The 22,192-nt window shown below is 46.5% G+C and overlaps 1 protein-coding gene across 11 annotated transcripts in view; it reads right to left on the minus strand.

Annotated features, from left to right (window-relative positions):
* The window catches only part of DLG2 (discs large MAGUK scaffold protein 2), a 1,750,933-nt gene that overhangs the window by 55,583 nt on the left and 1,673,158 nt on the right, over positions 1 to 22,192 (minus strand). For all 11 annotated transcript variants that reach the window (XR_012231010.1, XM_073569196.1, XM_073569195.1 and 8 more), the window contains one exon: positions 6,670 to 6,846. Coding sequence is in view for 10 of the 11 variants with exons in the window: in XM_073569196.1 (XP_073425297.1) it covers positions 6,670 to 6,846 (177 nt within the window). In the remaining variant the exon portion in view is untranslated. The remainder of the gene's footprint in view (positions 1 to 6,669; positions 6,847 to 22,192) is intronic.

Raw genomic sequence — 22,192 nt, forward strand, 5'->3', positions numbered from 1 at the left:
TTTTATTAGGCATGAGATACAATTTACATTGCATGTCGGGAAGCAAATGCCAAAGTGTAAATCTAAATCATGGCTGCCCGCAGTATTAGGAATGGGGGTTTATTCAACACGGGCTGGGCAGCACTCGGTAATGAACTGCGCTCCCATAAACAGTATCTGTGTCTCCCCCCGACCACCTACTCCATACCAGCAGAGTGCCCCTTACATACAAAAGTGTGAACACAGTGAGCCACATATGGTATTACTGGGGGAAAGCCTGCAATATACAGGGCAAGTAGACTACACATACAGTATATACTGCCAGAGTCCCCTTATACAGCTCTGAAAAAAATTAAGAGACCACCACATGAAAACCCTGTCGTGGGCAGCCCATTCTCCAGACCTGAACCCCATTGAAAACCTCTGGAATGTAATCAAGAGGAAGATGGATAGTCACAAGCCATCACACAAATAAGAACTGCTGACATATGTGTACCAGGAGTGGCATAAGGTCACCCAAAAGCAGTGTGAGAGACTGGAGGAAAGCAGCCAAGACGCATGAAAGCTGGGATTAACAATCATGGTTATTCCACAGAATATTGATTTCTGAACTCTTCCTGAGTTAAAACATTAGTATTGTTGTTTCTAAATGATTATGAACTTGTTTTCTCTGCATTATTTGAGGTCTGAAAGCACCGGGTTTTTTTTTTAATTTTGACCATTTTTCTTTGTCAGAAAAAAAAACCCAAAATGCATTGCTTGGAAATTCAGAGACATGTTGTCAGAAGTTTATAGACAAAAAGAACATTTTACATTTTACTCAAAAATATACCTATAAAGAGAAAAATCAGACAAACTGAACTTTTGAAAGTGGTCTCTTAATTTTTGCCAGAGCTGTAAATACAGCCAACAGGGTGCCCCTATATACACGAATGTAAGTAGCGTGCCCCATATAAATACAGCCAACAGGGTGCTCCTACACACCAAAGTAAGTAGCGTGCCCCATATAAATACAGCCAACAGGGTGCCCCTACACACCAAAGTAAGTAGCGTGCCCCATATAAATACTTCCAGCAGGGTGCTCCTACACACCAAAGTAAGTAGCGTGCCCCATATAAATACAGCCAACAGGGTGCCCCTACACATCAAAGTAAGTAGCGTGCCCCATATAAATACTTCCAGCAGGGTGCTCCTACACACCAAAGTAAGTAGCGTGCCCCATATAAATACAGCCAACAGGGTGCCCCTACACACCAAAGTAAGTAGCGTGCCCCATATAAATACAGCCAACAGGGTGCCCCTACACACCAATGTAAGTAGCGTGCTCCTACACACCAAAGTAAGTAGCGTGCCCCATATAAATACAGCCACAGGGTGCCCCTACACACCAATGTAAGTAGCGTGCCCCATATAAATACTTCCAGCAGGGTGCTCCTACACACCAAAGTAAGTAGCGTGCCCCATATAAATACAGCCAACAGGGTGCCCCTACACACCAATGTAAGTAGCGTGCCCCATATAAATACAGCCAACAGGGTGCCCCTACACACCAAAGTAAGTAGTGTGCCCCATATAAATACAGCCAACAGGGTGCCCCTACACACCAAAGTAAGTAGCGTGCCCCATATAAATACTTCCAGCAGGGTGCTCCTACACACCAAAGTAAGTAGCGTGCCCCATATAAATACAGCCAACAGCGTGCTCCTACACACCAAAGTAAGTAGCGTGCCCCATATAAATACAGCCAACAGGGTGCCCCTACACACCAAAGTAAGTAGCATGCCCCATATAAATACAGCCAACAGGGTGCCCCTACACACCAAAGTAAGTAGCATGCCCCATATAAATACAGCCAACAGGGTGCCCCTACACACCAAAGTAAGTAGCGTGCCCCATATAAATACAGCCAACAGGGTGCTCCTACACACCAAAGTAAGTAGCGTGCCCCATATAAATCCAGCCAACAGGGTGCTCCTACACACCAAAGTAAGTAGTGTGCCCCATATAAATACAGCCAACAGCGTGCTCCTACACACCAAAGTAAGTAGCGTGCCCCATATAAATACTTCCAGCAGGGTGCTCCTACACACCAAAGTAAGTAGCGTGCCCCATATAAATACAGCCAACAGGGTGCTCCTACACACCAAAGTAAGTAGCGTGCCCCATATAAATACAGCCAACAGCGTGCTCCTACACCAAAGTAAGTAGTGTGCCCCATATAAATACAGCCAACAGGGTGCTCCTACACACCAAAGTAAGTAGTGTGCCCCATATAAATACAGCCAACAGCGTGCTCCTACACACCAAAGTAAGTAGTGTGCCCCATATAAATACAGCCAACAGGGTGCCCCTACACACCAAAGTAAGTAGCATGCCCCATATAAATACAGCCAACAGCGTGCTCCTACACACCAAAGTAAGTAGTGTGCCCCATATAAATACAGCCAACAGGGTGCCCCTACACACCAAAGTAAGTAGTGTGCCCCATATAAATACAGCCAACAGGGTGCCCCTACACACCAAAGTAAGTAGCATGCCCCATATAAATACAGCCAACAGCGTGCTCCTACACACCAAAGTAAGTAGTGTGCCCCATATAAATACAGCCAACAGGGTGCCCCTACACACCAAAGTAAGTAGCGTGCCCCATATAAATACAGCCAACAGGGTGCCCCTACACACCAAAGTAACGTGCCCCATATAAATACAGCCAACAGGGTGCTCCTACACACCAAAGTAAGTAGCGTGCCCCATATAAATACAGCCAACAGGGTGCTCCTACACACCAAAGTAAGTAGCGTGCCCCATATAAATACTTCCAGCAGGGTGCTCCTACACACCAAAGTAAGTAGCGTGCCCAATATAAATACTTCCAGCAGGGTGCCCCTACACACCAATGTAAGTAGCGTGACACACCAATGTAAGTAGCGTGCCCCATATAAATACTTCCAGCAGAGTGCTCCTATACAACAGTGATCGTAGAGCACTCCATATAAATACTGCACCTGTATAGAATGCAAGTAGAGCTCCATATAAATACTGCCAGCAGAGTGCTCCTAGAAACAAGAGTGGAAGTGGAGGGCCCCATACAAATACTTCCTTCAGAGCGCCCCCTACAAACAAGTGGAATTAGAGTGCCCTATATAATTAATGCTCGTAGACTGCCCCTAGAAACAAGAGTGCAAGTAGAGTCCCACATATAAATACTTCCTACAGATCGCCCCTACAAACAAGAGTGGAGATTACAGTGCCCTATATAGATACTGCCATCAGTGTGCCCCTACAGACAAGAGTGCAAGTAGAGTGCCCCATATAAATACTGCTTGTAGTGTGCCCCTACAAGAGTGCAAGTAGAGTGCCCCAAATAAATACTGACAGCAGAGTTCCCCTAGAAATAAGACTGGAAGTGGAGTGCCCCATATAAATACTTCCTTCAGAGCACCCCTACAAACAAGAGTGGAAGTAGAGGGCCCATATAAATACTGCTCGTAGAGTGCCCCTACAAACAAGAGTGCCCCAAATAAATAATGACAGCAGAGTGGCCCTACAAACAAGAGTGAAGTAGAGTGCCCCAAATAAATACTGACAGCAGAGTGCCCCTACAAACAAGGGGACTATGGAAACAGATGGTTCCTCTGTTCTGGAGATCAGTGCGGGTCCCAGAGGTGAAACTTCTCAGACATATATGGCGGAACCTCCGGAATGCCCATATGGCAGATCCTGTGGAATCCCCTTTTACACAGTACCTGGATAATACCATCATATTGTGACTAAATAATCCTGCCATATAGTAACTGACTGATAGAAACATACCATAACCTACTAATACTGCCATACAGTGACTTAATAATGTCATCATGTAATCACCTATTAATACTGACTGGAGATTGGCAAATTTTTCTAGTTGGGCAGAGATAATCGGGGGGGATAGATAAAGGGAAAACGAGGTGAATTTCAGGGGTGGGTGACAACCACGAGTCGTGGTCATATCGGCAGTCAGCTGCCTTTTCTACAACTATGGGTGTAAACCAATGAAGGGATCATGGTGCTTCGTGAAAAGGGACGTTAGTTCTTCACCTGTAGCCCATAAGCCGCGTCTTTTTTTTAGGCGCCACCTTTTTGGGATGTGCCAAAAATGTGAGCGGATCTCACTGTAGGAAAACGGCAGAATTTTTTTTTTCCGCCTTTCTGGCTCCTGTTCTTCCAACGTAATTTTTTTTTTTTAAGTGAATACAGAGAAGGTCATTAGCGGTCACGAGAGGACGGATGCAGGAGGTTTGTGGTTACTCTGACTTTAGACCATGGCGCCGAAACTGCACTTAACGTCATCTCCAATTTCCCTGGTTCAGCGGCGGAGGAGAAGGGGCAGGATCTGCCGTCTCTATTCCCTGTCAAAGCAGATTTCTCCTCTTCCCATCTGAAGACGTAGGGTTTGAAGAATGTGTCAGATGGAAGAGGCCAGAACGGATCCCGTGAGCTTTCAAAAATATAAAATTTCTATGAATCCATCAACATCTTTTACTCAAGTCACATCCGAAGTAAGAGTAAGGAAAATCTGCAGTGAAAATTGACCTATGTTGTGGTTTTTATATATTCTTTAAATATATATATATATTTTTTTTTTAAACCTTCAGATTGGCCTGATTTTATATACTCAGCGTATCAATTTGTGCTGTTTATTTTCCATGCAGATTTCCAATTTTGCATTGCGTGGAGTGAAGTCCACAACAACCGATCCGCATCAAAATCCTGACATATCGATGATGTTGAATATTTTAATAATTTTCGAAGGATCTGTGAGAAAATCCAAAAGCAGAAAATATTTGATCAGATACAGAAATAACTAGCAGAAATGTGTTCGGAGGGGTTGTCACGAAAACAAGTTATCCGCTACCCTAAGGATGGGTGATAATTTATTGATTGGTGGCGGTCCATCCGCTGGGACCCGCAGCAAAAGACAGAATGGGAAATTTTTATCATAGTTACAACATTTTCCATTTATTCACCATGGAACTGCTGGAAAAAGCCGAGCGAAGGGAATGAAAGGAGCGGCGATCGAGCATGCGTAATGCATTCTAACGAGGAACAATGTGAGCCGTTCTTCTGATTGGTGCAGGTATCGGCAGTCGGACCCCCCACCGATCAACAAGCTGGATCTCCTTCAGATAGGTGATAGCTTGACTTCATCAGACAACTCTTTTAAGCCATATAAATGGTATCTGGTCTAGACAATGCTCTGTGAGCCCCAGACTGATTCACTGACAACCATATTGGTCAGAGTCCCATTGATTTTGTAGATATATCATAAAGGTGAATGGTGATCAACCCCTTTAACACATAGTTATCAGGTAAGTAATCCTACAAAATAAAATTGCAATTTTGTCCACGTAAGGGAATCCGTCAGCAGGATTTCACCCCCTATCCCTAAACTATTTATAAGTGCATGTAGCTCCATAAAAGACAAGTCAAGCAACACCTTTACATGGCCATACCCTTCCTCCACTACTGAGAAATCAGCGTTTTAATTGATTTGCAAATGAAGATGAAAAGCTTTGGTAGATCCGAAGCTTCTGTCATTACAGCTAAATTCTACACCTCCTGCTTGACTGATGGCTCCTTTGCCTGTCAGTCAAGCAGGAGGCAGGGAATAGCCTCTGTTACCTCAGCTCTATTCTCCGCCTCCTGCTTGACTGAGGACTCATTTGCCTGTCAGTTAAAAAGGAGGCAAGGAATAACTTCAGTCACTCCAGCTCTGTTCTCTGCCTCCTGCTTGACTGAAGGCTCTTTTGCCTGTCAGTCAAGCAGGAGGCAGGAAATAGCTTCTATCACTCCAGCTCTATTCTCCACCTCCTTCTTGACTGATGGCTCCTTTGCCTGTCAGTCAAGCAGGAGGCGGGAAATAGAGCCGGAGTGAAACAAGCTTCAGAGCTACAGAAGCCCTTTAGCCTCATTTGCCTATCAATTCAAACTCTGATTTCTCAGTAATCAGTTCGCGTGAATGTAGTCGGCTGCATGATCCTGCACAGACAGGTGACCGTGAGAGCTGCCGTGCAGGAAAAACTAAACTAGTACTGCATCTCCTTCAATCTCAGGATTAATGGGGGCCCCAGAGGTCGGACCCCACCGATCCCAAAGCGATACCATATCCCAAGGCGATAGGAATATCCCTTTAATGAAGAGGTCCTGGCGGTCATCTGACTGCGGCTTTTTCTCTGCTGTGGCACCGACACATTTGAATAAACCCTCGAGCGCAATTAGTTTTTTGCAAATTCTGTTTCAGAATTAAAAGTCAAAATCAATAAATACAACCCTGACGGCCGTAAAAAAGAGAAAAGCCGGAAGGAAAAGCAATGTAATATTTATAAAGGATTTACGCTGTAATAAAAGTATGCAAGTTGGTGAGTAAAAAGCGAGAAAAACGGGGGAGGGGGGGCGGTAAAGAGGTTCCAATTAAAAAAAGAAAATTTTAACAAGACAAACGCATTAACGTCATAACATATGTTTCTATGGGCCAGGTTAGCTCCCTCTAGTGGTGCCTGCAGGTAGCCAGAATTCTTCCTACAGACTTGTTATTGTGACCTTCAAGGTCAGAAATGTCTTAATTATCGGGACAACGTGGGGTCCCGCAAATCCCATTCTTCCTTTTGAAATTGGCTTTATTATTAATGAAAAAAAAAGGAGAGTTAATACCTCCGCTTGCTGGGAATGACGCCCATCTCTTCGCTGTCTCCATCCTGCAGGACTCTTCTGGCTTGCCACCATTCATCATCGGAGGCGTTGATCACGTGTAGGATTTCTCCGTATTTAAAGCTGAGTCCCTGGCTGGGCAGACCACTGTCCTTACCTTTATCGTAGTCAAACATGGCTCTAGGGGGGAAAAGAAGAAGAAACATCTCGTTATCACAACCTTTCCTCGGAGAAAACACATGGCGGGGTCACCTACTGTTCGAAGAGCAGCGCTGGAGGGATACGAAGGGGTTAAATGAATATTATCGGAATATAAAGGCAGCTACTTGATACCGTTTTATGCCTACAGGTCCTAGACGGACTGATGCGTTTCCGTGGTTACAGAATACAAACAAGCCGTGTCATCTGATGCAGCACTGTCTTCCATCTATCCTGTCCTCCCAAAAAAAAGGGGAAAATGGAGCGAAGTAGCACATAACTTTATGACGATTTTTATTTTTACCATTTTTCTTAAAAAAATATATATAAAAAATATTGTTTTTTTAACATTTCTACTCTTTTAAAGGGTATGTATACTTTTGCAATCCATTTTCTATTGCGGGTAATGCACGCTGCAGCCCTCACTCTGCAGACAATGAGCCCAAGGAGCCACCAACACCCAGAGCAATTAGGAGACCTGCTCGGGTCATAAAGTCAATGTTCTTCTCCGTCAGCGGCACGACGCGCTCACAAACCGAACCGCGGTGAGGACTCCCGCAGGAGACACTGCCGGTTATTTATTGCCGAGAAGATCCAGTAACGACACCGGGCTTAACGATTTAGAATATGTCTCTGATGTAGGGGGCACCGGCCCGGATAACCACACCGGCACAGCATCTGCAAACTGGCCGTGTAGGAACAATCCAGTAATCTGTGCAATTCCTCATCACTCAGCTAATAATTCAGATTCAAAGTGTACAGACTGGTGTATGGCGACCAGCACTATAAGGAGGAAAGGATTGGGACACACGCACTGATCTATTCATTCTGGTTACTCGTTCCATCACATTGCCCCCGAAGTATGACCCCCCCCCCACCCAGTGTATGACTTCGGGCCCTAGTCCTCAGTGTATGACCCCCCAGTCTCCTCACCCTCAGTGTATACCGTCCGGCCACTCAACCCCGGCGTATAACATCTGGCCCCTCGTCCCCCGATGTATAACAACCAGCTCCTCACCCACGGTGTGTTACCTCCATCCCCTCGTACCCCGGTGAATATCTCCCAGGCCCCTCACCCTCTGTGTATTACCTCCTGCCCCTTGTCCCAGATGTATAATCTCCGGCCTCTCACCCTCCGTCTATAATCTCCGTCCCCTTGTCCTCCGGTGTATATCATCCAGCCCCTCACCCTTGGTGTATAATCTCCGGCCTCACATCCCCCGATGTATAACATCCGACCCCTTAACCGCAGTGTATAATCTCCGCACCCTGCCATGCCGTCTGCCTGTACTAACATACGACAAATCGGTTGATGGAGCTGAGCTCACTGATACCACCTAGGTCCTGTAATAGGAGCCACCGGGGTAACAAGTCCGTCCATGAGATTTCTTCCTCCTGAATCTTCTCCCATCATCTGTGAGTGATATTATTGAGAAGTGGAAGGAAGCGCAGCAACTCAGCCACGACGTGGCCACCCCATAACATTACAGAGTGAGGGGCCAAGTGCTGAGGAGCAGAGGGTAGAAAAGTCACCACCGCTCTGCTGACCCCATAACTACAGAGTCCAGACCTCCTCTGGTATCACCACAAACACTGCGCCCCCGCCGGGAGCTTCAGGGCTGAGCAGCTTCATGCAGCCGTACATCACCAAGCACAAGGCTGAGCGTCGCATGGAGTGGTGTAAAGCCGCCACCACTGGACTCTGGAGGAGACGTGTTCTGTGCAATGACGGATCACACTTCTCTATCTGCGTCTGATGGAGGATCTGGGTTTGGTGATTCCAGGAGGACGTTACCCCCTGACTGCATTGTTCCCCCTGTACAGATGGTGGAGGGGGATAATGCTATGGGCTGTTATCAGGAGGCGGCCTCGGACCTTCAGCTCCAGTGATGGGAAATCTTAATCATCAGCACGAGACATTGTGGACAATTGTAGTTTCAGCTTTGGGGTTCGCCCTTCTCTGTCCCCCATGACTGTGCCCAGAGCACAAGGTCCATACAGACATGGATGACATCAGACTTCCTCTATGGGAAAAGCAATAATTAACAGAACGCAGCTGGAGCCTCAGTTATTCTTCCTGGAAATGTAAAAATACATTGAACTTTTTGGACAACAAAGCACTGATTGGACGGTGTCAGAAAATGCAAGGACGTGCCCCTATGACAAAGTAAATCTAATTTATTAATACGTTTCCAGGAAGAGTAACAGAGGAACGCCGTTCAGAACTCAGAAGTTATAAGTCCTCATTAGTTTTTTTTTCCTTAATTATTTTAAGGAATTACTTTTGTGACGTCTGCACAACTGAGTGGTTTATGGTCAGTTTTCTCCACATGTCATAACTGACGGAAATGAATAACCCCTTAAAGGGATACGCCAATAAAATCATAAGGGTGGAGGATGCAATTATTGAGACCCCCATGGATCCCTGGGACAGGAGTGCAGTGGCCTCTGAATTAGTTGATACACAATCCTAAACTTCTATGGACTTTCATAATATATGCTATCAATAAAAATTCAGGAAAACAAAGGCTAAAATAAAAAATGTGCCGTAGTTTGTGTCGCCATCTCATGAGACCTGTAACGTTTTGATTTTTCCGTCGATGGAGCTGCGTGAGGGCTTGGTTTGACGTTTCAATTTTCTTCCCTTGACCTTATGGGTTAAATAATTTTAGATTTTGATAGACCTTTTGCAACACTAAACATAATACCATAATATTTTTTTTTAATTATTTTTTTTGTGGTTTTTTTTTTTATTAACTTGTTTTTATATATTTTTAAATACATTTTATCGTACTTAATTTTTTCAGTCCCCTATGGGGGACTCCAACCTGTTTCGGACGCTGCTCCATACATGAGTACAGTTACGTTCAATGGTGCAAAGGGGTTAAATCTTCATACACAAAGAGGTTAAAAAAAAATTCTAAAATAAATAAAAATACGTTTTTGTCATCTCCCGCAATCACATGATTAACTTGTGCGCCATTCTCCTGTTTATTCATTTCTTCTTATTACCGTGAGATTGGTCCCTCTCCACTATAATGATTAATGGAGTAGAGCGCGGGAGGCAGCTGCTATATACAAAACGCCATTTCATTGTCTCGGGAATACGGCAAATGGTCAAATAGCATGAAAAGATTAATGTAGGATGCTTACTAAGTGACGCTGCCCGGGCATGTGCTCAACGCTGTCCTTTTTTTCTTCTTTTAATAGAAACTGGGACATAACCTTGAGACTAATGACTATCAGATATAAACATTAAAAGGTTGATGAGGCCAAAAGGATAACTATGGAGCTGGAGAACTCGACATGAAGCTGTATATATAGGGGCGGCTTTATATTTAAGTATGGAACATAAAGAGAGATGCAAAAAGCCTCTTAGTGAAAAATAGTATCAGCTGGCCTATAAAAAGGTGTCTCATTACTAAGGTGCCACACAAGAAACAAGAAAACCAGTCAGCTGCCTCAAGACCTTCACAACCTTATTGTTGCAAAACATACTGATGGCATTAATTACAGAAGAATTTCTAAACTACTGAAGGTTCCAGTGAGCACCGTTGGAACCATAATCTGGAAGTGGAAAAAACACAATTTCACCACAAATCGGCCACGACCAGATGATCCCCCTGCAAGATTTCAGACAGAGGAGTGAAATGAATAATTAGAAGAGTTTTCCAAGAGCCAAGAAAAACCTGTGGAGAGCTATAGAAAAATCTGGAATCAGCAGGTACAACTGTAAAGAAAACAATAAGAAATACACTCAACCTGTATGCACGCTCAATACACAACCTCCATGACCTGTATGCACGCTCAGCACGTAAGACTCCATTGCTGAACAAAAATCATGTAAAAGTTTGCTCAACAGCATTTAGACAAGCTTGTGAAATACTGGGAGAATATAGTCTGGTCAGATGAGACTACAATTGAACTCTTTGGATGCCATAATACACACCATGTTTGGAGGCCAAAAGGCACTGTATACCACCCCAAAAACACCATACAAGCTGTAAAGTTTGGAAGTGCGAACATCATGGTGTAGGGCTGCTTTTTAGCATACGGCACTAGCAAACTTCATATATTTGAAGGATGGACAAATGTACGGAGACATTCTTGATAAAAATCTGATGCCATCTACTGGAATAATAAAGATAAAATGAGGGTTGACATTTCAGCAAGACAATGATCCCAAACACACAGCCAAGCGAACTCTCAATTGGTTTCAAAGAAATTAAATGAATCTGCTATAATGACCGAACCGATCACTGGACCTGAATCCAAGAGGAAATGTATGGAAGGAACTAAAGCTCAGCGTTCATTCAAGAAGCCTAAAGGACCTTCAGGATGTGAAGAGTGCTTGTGTAGAAGAATGGGCCAAAGTCACTCCTGAGCAATGCCTGCGACTAGTTTCTCCATTCTGTCACCTCAAGCAAAGGCTTTGGTACAAAGTATTAGATACATTTCTTTGACTGTGTGTATTGGATGCACTGTTACAGACACCTACTGAGAATTTCATGTCAAAAGCATCTTCAGAAAGATATTTACTTAGAAAACAGCACTTTCTCTATTACCTCCCTTTCAAATGTCTTTGGAGCATTATTTTGTGCCGCAGAAATGAATGGTAATAAAGACACAATCCCCATCATCCGCCCGATGTGCATTATCCTATCTGAGCCTATTACACCGAAGTCACGAAGAAGCAAACATGCCATAAATGAGGTGACGCACATCAATAAAAGCAAAAAGAGAAAAGTCTGCTCCGCCTGAATTATACATTTATCCAATGAAAGACAGAGCGGCTGATAACAGCGGGGTAATGATCTGCGGGGGCCTCAGTAAGATCTTCTGAGAAAAGCTGAAGGCACAAGTGATGTTTTATGTATCCTCTATATAGAGGTGAGAAGTGCTGCAGCAATGCACACAGAATGGCGCCCCCCGGTGGTGGGACACATAAGTACACATTAAGTGACATCATTTTGTCCCTCCCGTGAAGCCCAACAGCACACTATATTCATATCCGCTGTATACAGCAGTACTATAGGAATTACAGGATCAAGGTTGAAAAAAAAAAAAAAAAGTAAAAAAAATATATATATTTTTATGTTATAAAAAAATTTAAAAAAATCAAAGTTTTACCCCCTTCCCTTTTCCCAGTTTAAAATAGAAAAAAATCTAAAAAAATAGTGGAGGTATTGCCGCTTCCACAAAAGTATGATCTATCAAACTATAAAATTAATTAACGCCATAAAGGAAAAAAAAAAAAAAATCAAGCGCCAGAATTGCCATTTTTTTTCAGCAGCAGAACCTTCCCCAGAAATGTAATAAAAAGCGATCAAAATGTCGACTGTAGCCCAAAATGGTATAAATTGTACAGCTTGGCGCATAAAAATACAAGCGCTATCAGCCGTAAAATCGTAAGGAAAAATCAATAGGATCTGCCATTACATCTCTGGATCTGTATTAACAACGGAGCCGCTGCCGGCAACGCCGTCATCGTTCATTTTTTTTGCATATCGATGTGCCGTAAATGGACAACCCCTTTAATTCTTGACTGATACATTGTAGCAAACAGGACAGGGGAAAGATGTGTACAGTGGTGTTTACAGACCATATAGCCTGGATACACTGTCACAAACCCTCAGCTGTGACAAGTAATAATTAGGTCTATATAGGGATGCTTATTTAGCCTGTGGATACCAACAAGAATGTCACTATTCACTGACAGCAAGCAGAGATCACAACGGCGAGAACGTCTCATCTACAGAATGGACAGTAATACAACTCGCGTTATTGGGAGTGATGCTCGCGGCCTCAGACGCAGCCACAGTCAACTTTAAAAACTTGATTAGCTAATATAAGAGGTAAAGCATTAACATTCATATAAAATATGCAAATATGACATTTTTCCCGAACAAAAGGAACAAAAACTGAATTCAACGGAAATTCTCGAGTCCATGCAGTTTGTATACCGGTGGCCACATGGTGATACGAGGGCCGCACGTGGCTCCTGAGTGAAAATATTCCTTTAAAGGGTTATTTCCCCTTCTTCCTATATGGACACTGATGGATAGAGCTTGTAAAAACATGCACTTTTACAATTTACTGCTTAGTAAAATTTTCAGCCGCTCTTGAGATATTAACACTTTTCTTTCTAGCTCGTTGCCTAGGAAACCGACCACCGCCGCTGCCCGGCTCGACGGCACTGAGCTGAAGCTTGCCGGATTTAGGAGATAACATTGCGCACTTATATTCCGGGCCCACTTCAAAAGAGTGCTTACAACCTCAATAAAAAAAGAGACTGTAAGCGCTGTGCATCTTCTGTTGTTGAGCAGGGGTGGTCGGTCTCCAAGGCAACGAGCTGTAAACGAAAGAAAAAAGTGTCAATAGCTGAAGAACGATTGAAAATTTTAATAAGCGGTAAATTGCAAATGTGCTTGTTTTTACAAATACTATCGGAAAATACCCATTTATGAAGAGGGGAAATAACCACTTTAAATATCATTTTCCAGGAAGGCAGACTCACATAAACGGTCATAGAAGAACCAAACACATCCAGGAAACAAAAGGAATTCTCAGCATCTTTTCAGGCCCATTGATGCCGTGTTCTGTTTCTATAACCCACGGAGCGACTAATCACGTGCAACGTTTTCAATGCAGAGTCGTCCGTGGCGATGGGGGAGCGAAATAAATCTTCGGAGAGAGAAAGAGAGCAGAGAAATGGAGGGAGAGCAGAGAACATCGGAGAGAGTGCAGAACATCGGAGAGAGAGCGCAGAACATCGGAGAGAGAGAGTGCAGAACATCGGCGAGAAAGAGCGCAGAACATCGGGGAGAGAGCGCAGAACATCGGAGAGAGAGAGTGCAAAACATCGGCGAGAAAGAGCGCAGAACATCGGAGAGAGAGAGCGCAGAACATAGGAGAGAGAGCAGAACATCGGAGAGAGCGCAGAACATCGGAGAGTGAGACAGCGCAGAACATCGGAGAGTGAAAGAGCGCAGAACATCGGAGAGAAAAAGAGCCCAGAACATCGGGGAGAGAGCAGAGAACATTGGGAAGAGAGTGCAGAACATTGGGAAGAGAGTGCAGAACATCGGGGAGGGAGTGCAGAACATCGGGGAGAGAGCGCAGAACATCGGGGAGAGAGTGCAGAACATCAGAGAGAGAGCGCAGAACATCGGAGAGAGAGCGCAGAACATCGGAGAGAGCGCAGAACATCAGAGAGAGAGAGCGCAGAACATCGGAGAGTGAAAGAGCACAGAACATAGGAGAGAGAGAGCGTAGAAAATCGAAGAGTGAAAGAGCGCAGAACATCAGGGAGAGAGCACAGAACATAGGAGAGAGAAAGAGCGCAGAACATCGGAGAGAGAGTGCAAAACATCGGAGAGAGAAAGAGCGCAGAACATCGGAGAGTGAAAGAGCGCAGAACATCAGGGAGAGAGCACAGAACATCGGAGAGAGAGAGAGCGCAGAACATCAGGGAGAGAGCACAGAACATCGGAGAGAGAGAGCGCAGAACATCGGGGAGGGAGTGCAGAACATCGGGGAGAGAGTGCAGAACATCGGAGAGAGAGCGCAGAACATCGGAGAGAGAGCGCAGAACATCGGAGAGAGCGCAGAACATCGGAGAGAGAGAGCGCAGAACATCGGAGAGTGAAAGAGCACAGAACATAGGAGAGAGAGAGAGTAGAAAATCAGGGAGAGAGCACAGAACATAGGAGAGAGAAAGAGCGCAGAACATCGGAGAGAGAGAGCGCAGAACATCGGAGAGAGAAAGAGCGCAGAACATCGGAGAGAGCGCAGAACATCGGAGAGAGAGAGCGCAGAACATCGGAGAGAGAGAGCGCAGAACATCGGAGAGTGAAAGAGCACAGAACATAGGAGAGAGAGAGAGTAGAAAATCAGGGAGAGAGCACAGAACATAGGAGAGAGAAAGAGCGCAGAACATCGGAGAGAGAGTGCAGAACATCGGAGAGAGAAAGAGCGCAGAACATCGGAGAGTGAAAGAGCGCAGAACATCAGGGAGAGAGCACAGAACATCGGAGAGAGAGAGAGCGCAGAACATCAGGGAGAGAGCACAGAACATCGGAGAGAGAGAGAGCGCAGAACATCGGAGAGAGAAAGAGCGCAGAACATCGGGGAGAGAGCGCAGAACATCGGAGAGAGAGCGCAGAACATCGGGGAGAGAGCGCAGAACATCGGAGAGAGAGCGCAGAACATAGGAGAGAGAGCAGAACATCGGAGAGAGCGCAGAACATCGGAGAGTGAGACAGCACAGAACATCGGAGAGTGAAAGAGCGCAGAACATCGGAGAGAAAAAGAGCCCAGAACATCGGGGAGAGAGCAGAGAACATCGGAGAGAGAGTGCAGAACATTGGGAAGAGAGTGCAGAACATCGGGGAGGGAGTGCAGAACATCGGGGAGAGAGCGCAGAACATCGGGGAGAGAGTGCAGAACATCGGAGAGAGAGAGAGCGCAGAACATCAGGGAGAGAGCACAGAACATCGGAGAGAGAGAGCGCAGAACATCGGGGAGGGAGTGCAGAACATCGGGGAGAGAGTGCAGAACATCGGAGAGAGAGCGCAGAACATCGGAGAGCGCAGAACATCGGAGAGAGAGCAGAACATCGGAGAAAGAGAGCGCAGAACATCGGAGAGTGAAAGAGCACAGAACATAGGAGAGAGAGAGAGTAGAAAATCAGGGAGAGAGCACAGAACATAGGAGAGAGAAAGAGCGCAGAACATCGGAGAGAGAGTGCAGAACATCGGAGAGAGAAAGAGCGCAGAACATCGGAGAGTGAAAGAGCGCAGAACATCAGGGAGAGAGCACAGAACATCGGAGAGAGAGAGAGCGCAGAACATCAGGGAGAGAGCACAGAACATCGGAGAGAGAGAGAGCGCAGAACATCGGAGAGAGAAAGAGCGCAGAACATCGGGGGAGAGAGCGCAGAACATCGGAGAGAGAGCGCAGAACATCGGGGAGAGAGCGCAGAACATCGGAGAGAGAGCGCAGAACATCGGAGAGAGAGCGCAGAACATAGGAGAGAGAGCAGAACATCGGAGAGAGCGCAGAACATCGGAGAGTGAGACAGCGCAGAACATCGGAGAGTGAAAGAGCGCAGAACATCGGAGAGAAAAAGAGCCCAGAACATCGGGGAGAGAGCAGAGAACATCGGAGAGAGAGTGCAGAACATTGGGAAGAGAGTGCAGAACATCGGGGAGGGAGTGCAGAACATCGGGGAGAGAGCGCAGAACATCGGGGAGAGAGTGCAGAACATCGGAGAGAGAGCGCAGAACATCGGAGAGAGAGCGCAGAACATCGGAGAGAGCGCAGAACATCGGAGAGAGAGAGCGCAGAACATCGGAGAGTGAAAGAGCACAGAACATAGGAGAGAGAGAGCGTAGAAAATCGAAGAGTGAAAGAGCGCAGAACATCAGGGAGAGAGCACAGAACATAGGAGAGAGAAAGAGCGCAGAACATCAGGGAGAGAGCACAGAACATCGGAGAGAGAGAGAGCGCAGAACATCAGGGAGAGAGCACAGAACATCGGAGAGAGAGAGAGAGCGCAGAACATCGGGGAGGGAGTGCAGAACATCGGGGAGAGAGTGCAGAACATCGGAGAGAGAGCGCAGAACATCAGGGAGAGAGCGCAGAACATCGGAGAGAGAGCGCAGAACATCGGAGAGAGAGCGCAGAACATAGGAGAGAGAGCAGAACATCGGAGAGAGCGCAGAACATCGGAGAGTGAGACAGCGCAGAACATCGGAGAGTGAAAGAGCGCAGAACATCGGAGCGAAAAAGAGCCCAGAACATCGGGGAGAGAGCAGAGAACATCGGAGAGAGAGTGCAGAACATTGGGAAGAGAGTGCAGAACATCGGGGAGGGAGTGCAGAACATCGGGGAGAGAGCGCAGAACATCGGGGAGAGAGTGCAGAACATCGGAGAGAGAGCGCAGAACATCGGAGAGAGAGCGCAGAACATCGGAGAGAGCGCAGAACATCGGAGAGAGAGAGCGCAGAACATCGGAGAGTGAAAGAGCACAGAACATAGGAGAGAGCGTAGAAAATCGAAGAGTGAAAGAGCGCAGAACATCAGGGAGAGAGCACAGAACATAGGAGAGAGAAAGAGCGCAGAACATCAGGGAGAGAGCACAGAACATCGGAGAGAGAGAGAGCGCAGAACATCAGGGAGAGAGCACAGAACATCGGAGAGAGAGAGAGAGCGCAGAACATCGGGGAGGGAGTGCAGAACATCGGGGAGAGAGTGCAGAACATCGGAGAGAGAGCGCAGAACATCGGAGAGAGAGCGCAGAACATCGGAGAGAGAAAGAGCGCAGAACATCGGAGAGTGAAAGAGCGCAGAACATCAGGGAGAGAGCACAGAACATCGGAGAGAGAGAGAGCGCAGAACATCAGGGAGAGAGCACAGAACATCAGAGAGAGAGAGCGCAGAACATCTGTGAGAGAAAGAGAGCAGAACATCGGGGAGAGAGCGCAGAACATCGGATAGAGAGCGCAGAACATCGGGGAGAGAGCGCAGAACATCGGGGAGAGAGTGCAGAACATCGGAGAGAGAGCGCAGAACATCGGAGAGAGAGCGCAGAACATCGGAGAGAGAGCGCAGAACATCGGAGAGAGAGAGAGCAGAACATCGGAGAGTGAAAGAGCACAGAACATAGGAGAGAGAGAGGGTAGAAAATCGAAGAGTGAAAGAGCGCAGAACATCAGGGAGAGAGCACAGAACATAGGAGAGAGAAAGAGCGCAGAACATCGGAGAGAGAGTGCAGAACATCGGAGAGAGAAAGAGCGCAGAACATCGGAGAGTGAAAGAGCGCAGAACATCAGGGAGAGAGCACAGAACATCGGAGAGAGAGAGAGCGCAGAACATCAGGGAGAGAGCACAGAACATCGGAGAGAGAGAGCGCAGAACATCGGGGAGGGAGTGCAGAACATCGGGGAGAGAGCGCAGAACATTGGAGAGTGAGACAGCGCAGAACATTGGAGAAAGTGCAGAAAAATGGAGGGAGAGCAGAGAACATCGGAGAGAGTGCAGAACATCGAAGAGTGAAAGAGCGCAGAACATCGGGGAGAGAGCACAGAACATAGGAGAGAGAGAGAGCGCAGAACAACGGAGAGTGAAAGAGCACAGAACATCGGAGAGAGAGAGCGCAGAACATCGGAGAGTGAAAGAGTGCAGAACATCGGAGAGAGAAAGAGCGCAGAACATCGGAGAGTGAAAGAGAGCAGAACATCAGGGAGAGAGCACAGAACATCGGAGAGAGAGAGTGCAGAATATCGGAGAGAGAGTGCAGAATATCGGAGAGAGAGAGTGCAGAATATCGGAGAGAGTGCAGAATATCGGAGTGAGAGTGCAGAATATCTGAGAGAGAGAGTGCAGAACATCGGAGAGAGTGCAGAATATCGGAGAGAGAGTGCAGAATATCGGAGAGAGAGATCAGACTATCGGAGAGAGAGTGCAGAATATCGGAGAGAGAGAGTGCAGAATATCGGAGAGAGAGTGCAGAATATCGGAGAGAGAGTGCAGAATATCGGAGAGAGTGTAGAGTATCGAAGAGAGAGTGCAGAGTATCGGAGAGAGAGTGCAGAGCATCGGAGAGAGAGTGCAGAATATCGGAGAGTGCAGAGTATCGGAGAGAGTGTGCAGAGTATCTGAGAGAGAGATCAGAATATCGGAGAGAGAGTGCAGAATATCGGAGAGAGAGTGCAGAATATCTGAGAGAGAGATCAGAATATCGGAGAGAGAGTGCAGAATATCGGAGAGAGAGAGCAGAATATCGGAGAGAGAGTGCAGAATATCGGAGAGAGTGCAGAATATCGGAGAGTGCAGAATATCGGAGAGAGTGCAGAGTATTGGAGAGAGAGTGCAGAACATCGGAGAGAGAGAGTGCAGAATATTGGAGAGAGTGCAGAGTATCGGAGCGAGAGTGCAGAATATCGGAGAGTGCAGAATATCGGAGAGAGTACAGAATATCGGAGAGAGAGTGCAGAATATCGGAGAGAGTGCAGAATATCGGAGAGAGTGCAGAATATCGGAGAGAGAGTGCAGAATATCGGAGAGAGTGCAGACTATCGGAGAGTGCAGAATATCGGAGAGAGAGTGCAGAATATCGGAGAGAGTGCAGAATATCAGAGAGAGTGCAGAATATCGGAGTGAGAGAGTGCAGAATATCGGAGAGAGTGCAGAATATCGGAGAGAGTGCAGAACATCGGAGAGAGAGAGTGCAGAATATCGGAGAGAGAGTGCAGAATATCGGAGAGAGTGCAGAGTATCGGAGCGAGAGTGCAGAATATCGGAGAGTGCAGAATATCGGAGAGAGTACAGAATATCGGAGAGAGAGTGCAGAATATCGGAGAGAGTGCAGAATATCGGAGAGAGTGCAGAATATCGGAGAGACAGTGCAGAATATCGGAGAGAGTGCAGACTATCGGAGAGTGCAGAATATCGGAGAGAGAGTGCAGAATATCGGAGAGAGTGCAGAATATCAGAGAGAGTGCAGAATATCGGAGTGAGAGAGTGCAGAATATCGGAGAGAGTGCAGAATATCGGAGAGAGTGCAGAATATCGGAGAGAGTGCAGAACATCGGAGAGAGAGAGTGCAGAATATCGGAGAGAGAGTGCAGAATATCGGAGAGAGTGCAGAGTATCGGAGAGTGCAGAATATTGGAGAGAGAGTGAAGAATATCGGAGAAAGTGCAGAGTATCGGAGAGAGAGTGCAGAATATCGGAGAGAGTGCAGAATATCGGAGAGAGTGCAGAGTATCGGAGAGAGTGCAGAGTATCGGAGAGAGAGTGCAGAATATCGGAGAGAGTGCAGAATATCGGAGAGTGCAGAGTATCGGAGAGAGAGTGCAGAATATCGGAGAGAGTGCAGAGTATCGGAGAGAGAGTGCAGAGTATCGTTGAGAGAGTGCAGACTATCGGAGAGAGAGAGTGCAGAATATCTGAGAGAGAGTGCAGAATATCGGAGAGAGTGCAGACTATCGGAGAGAGAGTGCAGACTATCGGAGAGAGAGATCAGACTATCGGAGAGAGAGTGCAGACTATCGGAGAGAGAGTGCAGACTATCGGAGAGAGAGATCATACTATCGGAGAGAGAGAGTGCAGAATATCGGAGAGAGTGCAGACTATCGGAGAGAGAGATCAGACTATCGGAGACAGAGATCAGACTATCGGAGAGAGAGATCAGACTATCGGAGAGAGAGTGCAGAATATCGGAGAGAGAGTGCAGAATATCAAAGAGAGATCAGACTATCGGAGAGAGAAATCAGAATATCGGAGAGAGAGAGTGCAGAATATCGGAGAGAGTGCAGAATATCGGAGTGAGAGAGTGCAGAATATCGGAGAGAGAGAGTGCAGAATATCGGAGAGAGAGAGGGCAGAATATCGGAGAGAGAGTGCAGAACATCGGAGAGAGAGAGTGCAGAATATCGGAGAGAGCGCAGAGTATCGGAGTGCAGAATATCGGAGAGAGAGTGCAGAATATCGGAGAGAGTGCAGAATATCGGAGAGTGCAGAATATCGGAGAGAGTGCAGAATATCGGAGAGAGAGTGCAGAATATCGGAGAGAGTGCAGAGTATCGAAGAGAGAGTGCAGAATATCGGAGAGAGTGCAGAGTATCGGAGAGAGAGTGCAGAATATCGGAGAGAGTGCAGAATATCGGAGAGTGCAGAATATCGGAGAGAGTGCAGAGTATCGGAGAGAGAGTGCAGAGTATCGGAGAGAGAGTGCAGAATATCGGAGAGAGAGTGCAGAGTATCGAAGAGAGAGTGCAGAGTATCGGAGAGAGAGTGCAGAGTATCGGAGAGAGAGTGCAGAGTATCGGAGAGAGAGTGCAGAGTATCGGAGAGAGTGTGCAGAGAATCGGAGAGAGAGTGCAGAATATCGGAGAGAGAGTGCAGAGTATCGGAGAGAGAGTGCAGAATATCTGAGAGAGAGATCAGAATATCGGAGAGAGTGTGCAGAGTATCGGAGAGAGAGTGCAGAGTATCGGAGAGAGAGTGCAGAATATCTGAGAGAGTGCAGAGTATCGGAGAGAGTGTGCAGAGTATCGGAGAGAGAGTGCAGAATATCGGAGAGAGAGTGCAGAATATCTGAGAGAGAGATCAGAATATCGGAGAGAGAGTGCAGAATATCGGAGAGAGTGCAGAATATCGGAGAGAGAGTGCAGAATATCGGAGAGAGAGTGCAGAACATCGGAGAGAGAGAGTGCAGAATATCGGAGAGAGTGCAGAGTATCGGAGAGTGCAGAATATCGGAGAGAGAGTGCAGAATATCGGAGAGAGTGCAGAGTATCGGAGCGAGAGTGCAGAATATCGGAGAGTGCAGAATATCGGAGAGAGTACAGAATATCGGAGAGAGAGTGCAGAATATCGGAGAGAGAGTGCAGAATATCGGAGAGAGTGCAGACTATCGGAGAGAGAGTGCAGAGTATCGGAGAGAGAGTGCAGAATATCGGAGAGAGAGTGCAGAATATTGGAGAGAGAGTGCAGAATATCGGAGAGAGTGCAGAATATCAGAGAGAGTGCAGAATATCGGAGTGAGAGTGCAGAATATCGGAGAGAGAGAGTGCAGAATATCGGAGAGAGTCCAGAATATCGGAGAGAGTGCAGAATATCGGAGAGAGTGCAGAACATCTGAGAGAGAGAGTGCAGAATATCGGAGAGAGTGCAGAACATCTGAGAGAGAGAGTGCAGAATATCGGAGAGAGTGCAGAGTATCGGAGAGTGCAGAATATTGGAGAGAGAGTGCAGAATATCGGAGAAAGTGCAGAGTATCGGAGCGAGAGTGCAGAATATCGGAGAGTGCAGAATATCGGAGAGAGAGTGTAGAATATCGGAGAGAGTGCAGACTATCGGAGAGTCCAGAATATCGGAGAGAGTGCAGAATATCGGAGAGAGAGTGCAGAATATCGGAGAGAGTGCAGAGTATCGAAGAGAGAGTGCAGAATATCGGAGAGAGTGCAGAGTATCGGAGAGAGAGTGCAGAATATCGGAGAGAGTGCAGAGTATCGGAGAGAGAGTGCAGAGTATCGAAGAGAGAGTGCAGAGTATCGGAGAGAGAGTGCAGAATATCTGAGAGAAAGATCAGAATATCGGAGAGAGAGTGCAGAATATTTGAGAGAGAGATCAGAATATCGGAGAGAGAGTGCAGAATATCGGAGAGAGAGAGAGCAGAATATCGGAGAGAGAGTGCAGAATATCGGAGAGAGAGAGTGCAGAATATCGGAGAGAGAGAGTGCAGAATATCGGAGAGAGTGCAGAATATCGGAGAGAGAGTGTAGAATATCGGAGAGAGAGTGCAGAACATCGGAGAGAG

This window comes from Dendrobates tinctorius, unplaced genomic scaffold (genome assembly GCF_039654945.1).
Source record: "Dendrobates tinctorius isolate UK_male_01 unplaced genomic scaffold, ASM3965494v1 ptg000023l, whole genome shotgun sequence".
NCBI lineage: Eukaryota > Metazoa > Chordata > Amphibia > Anura > Dendrobatidae > Dendrobates > Dendrobates tinctorius.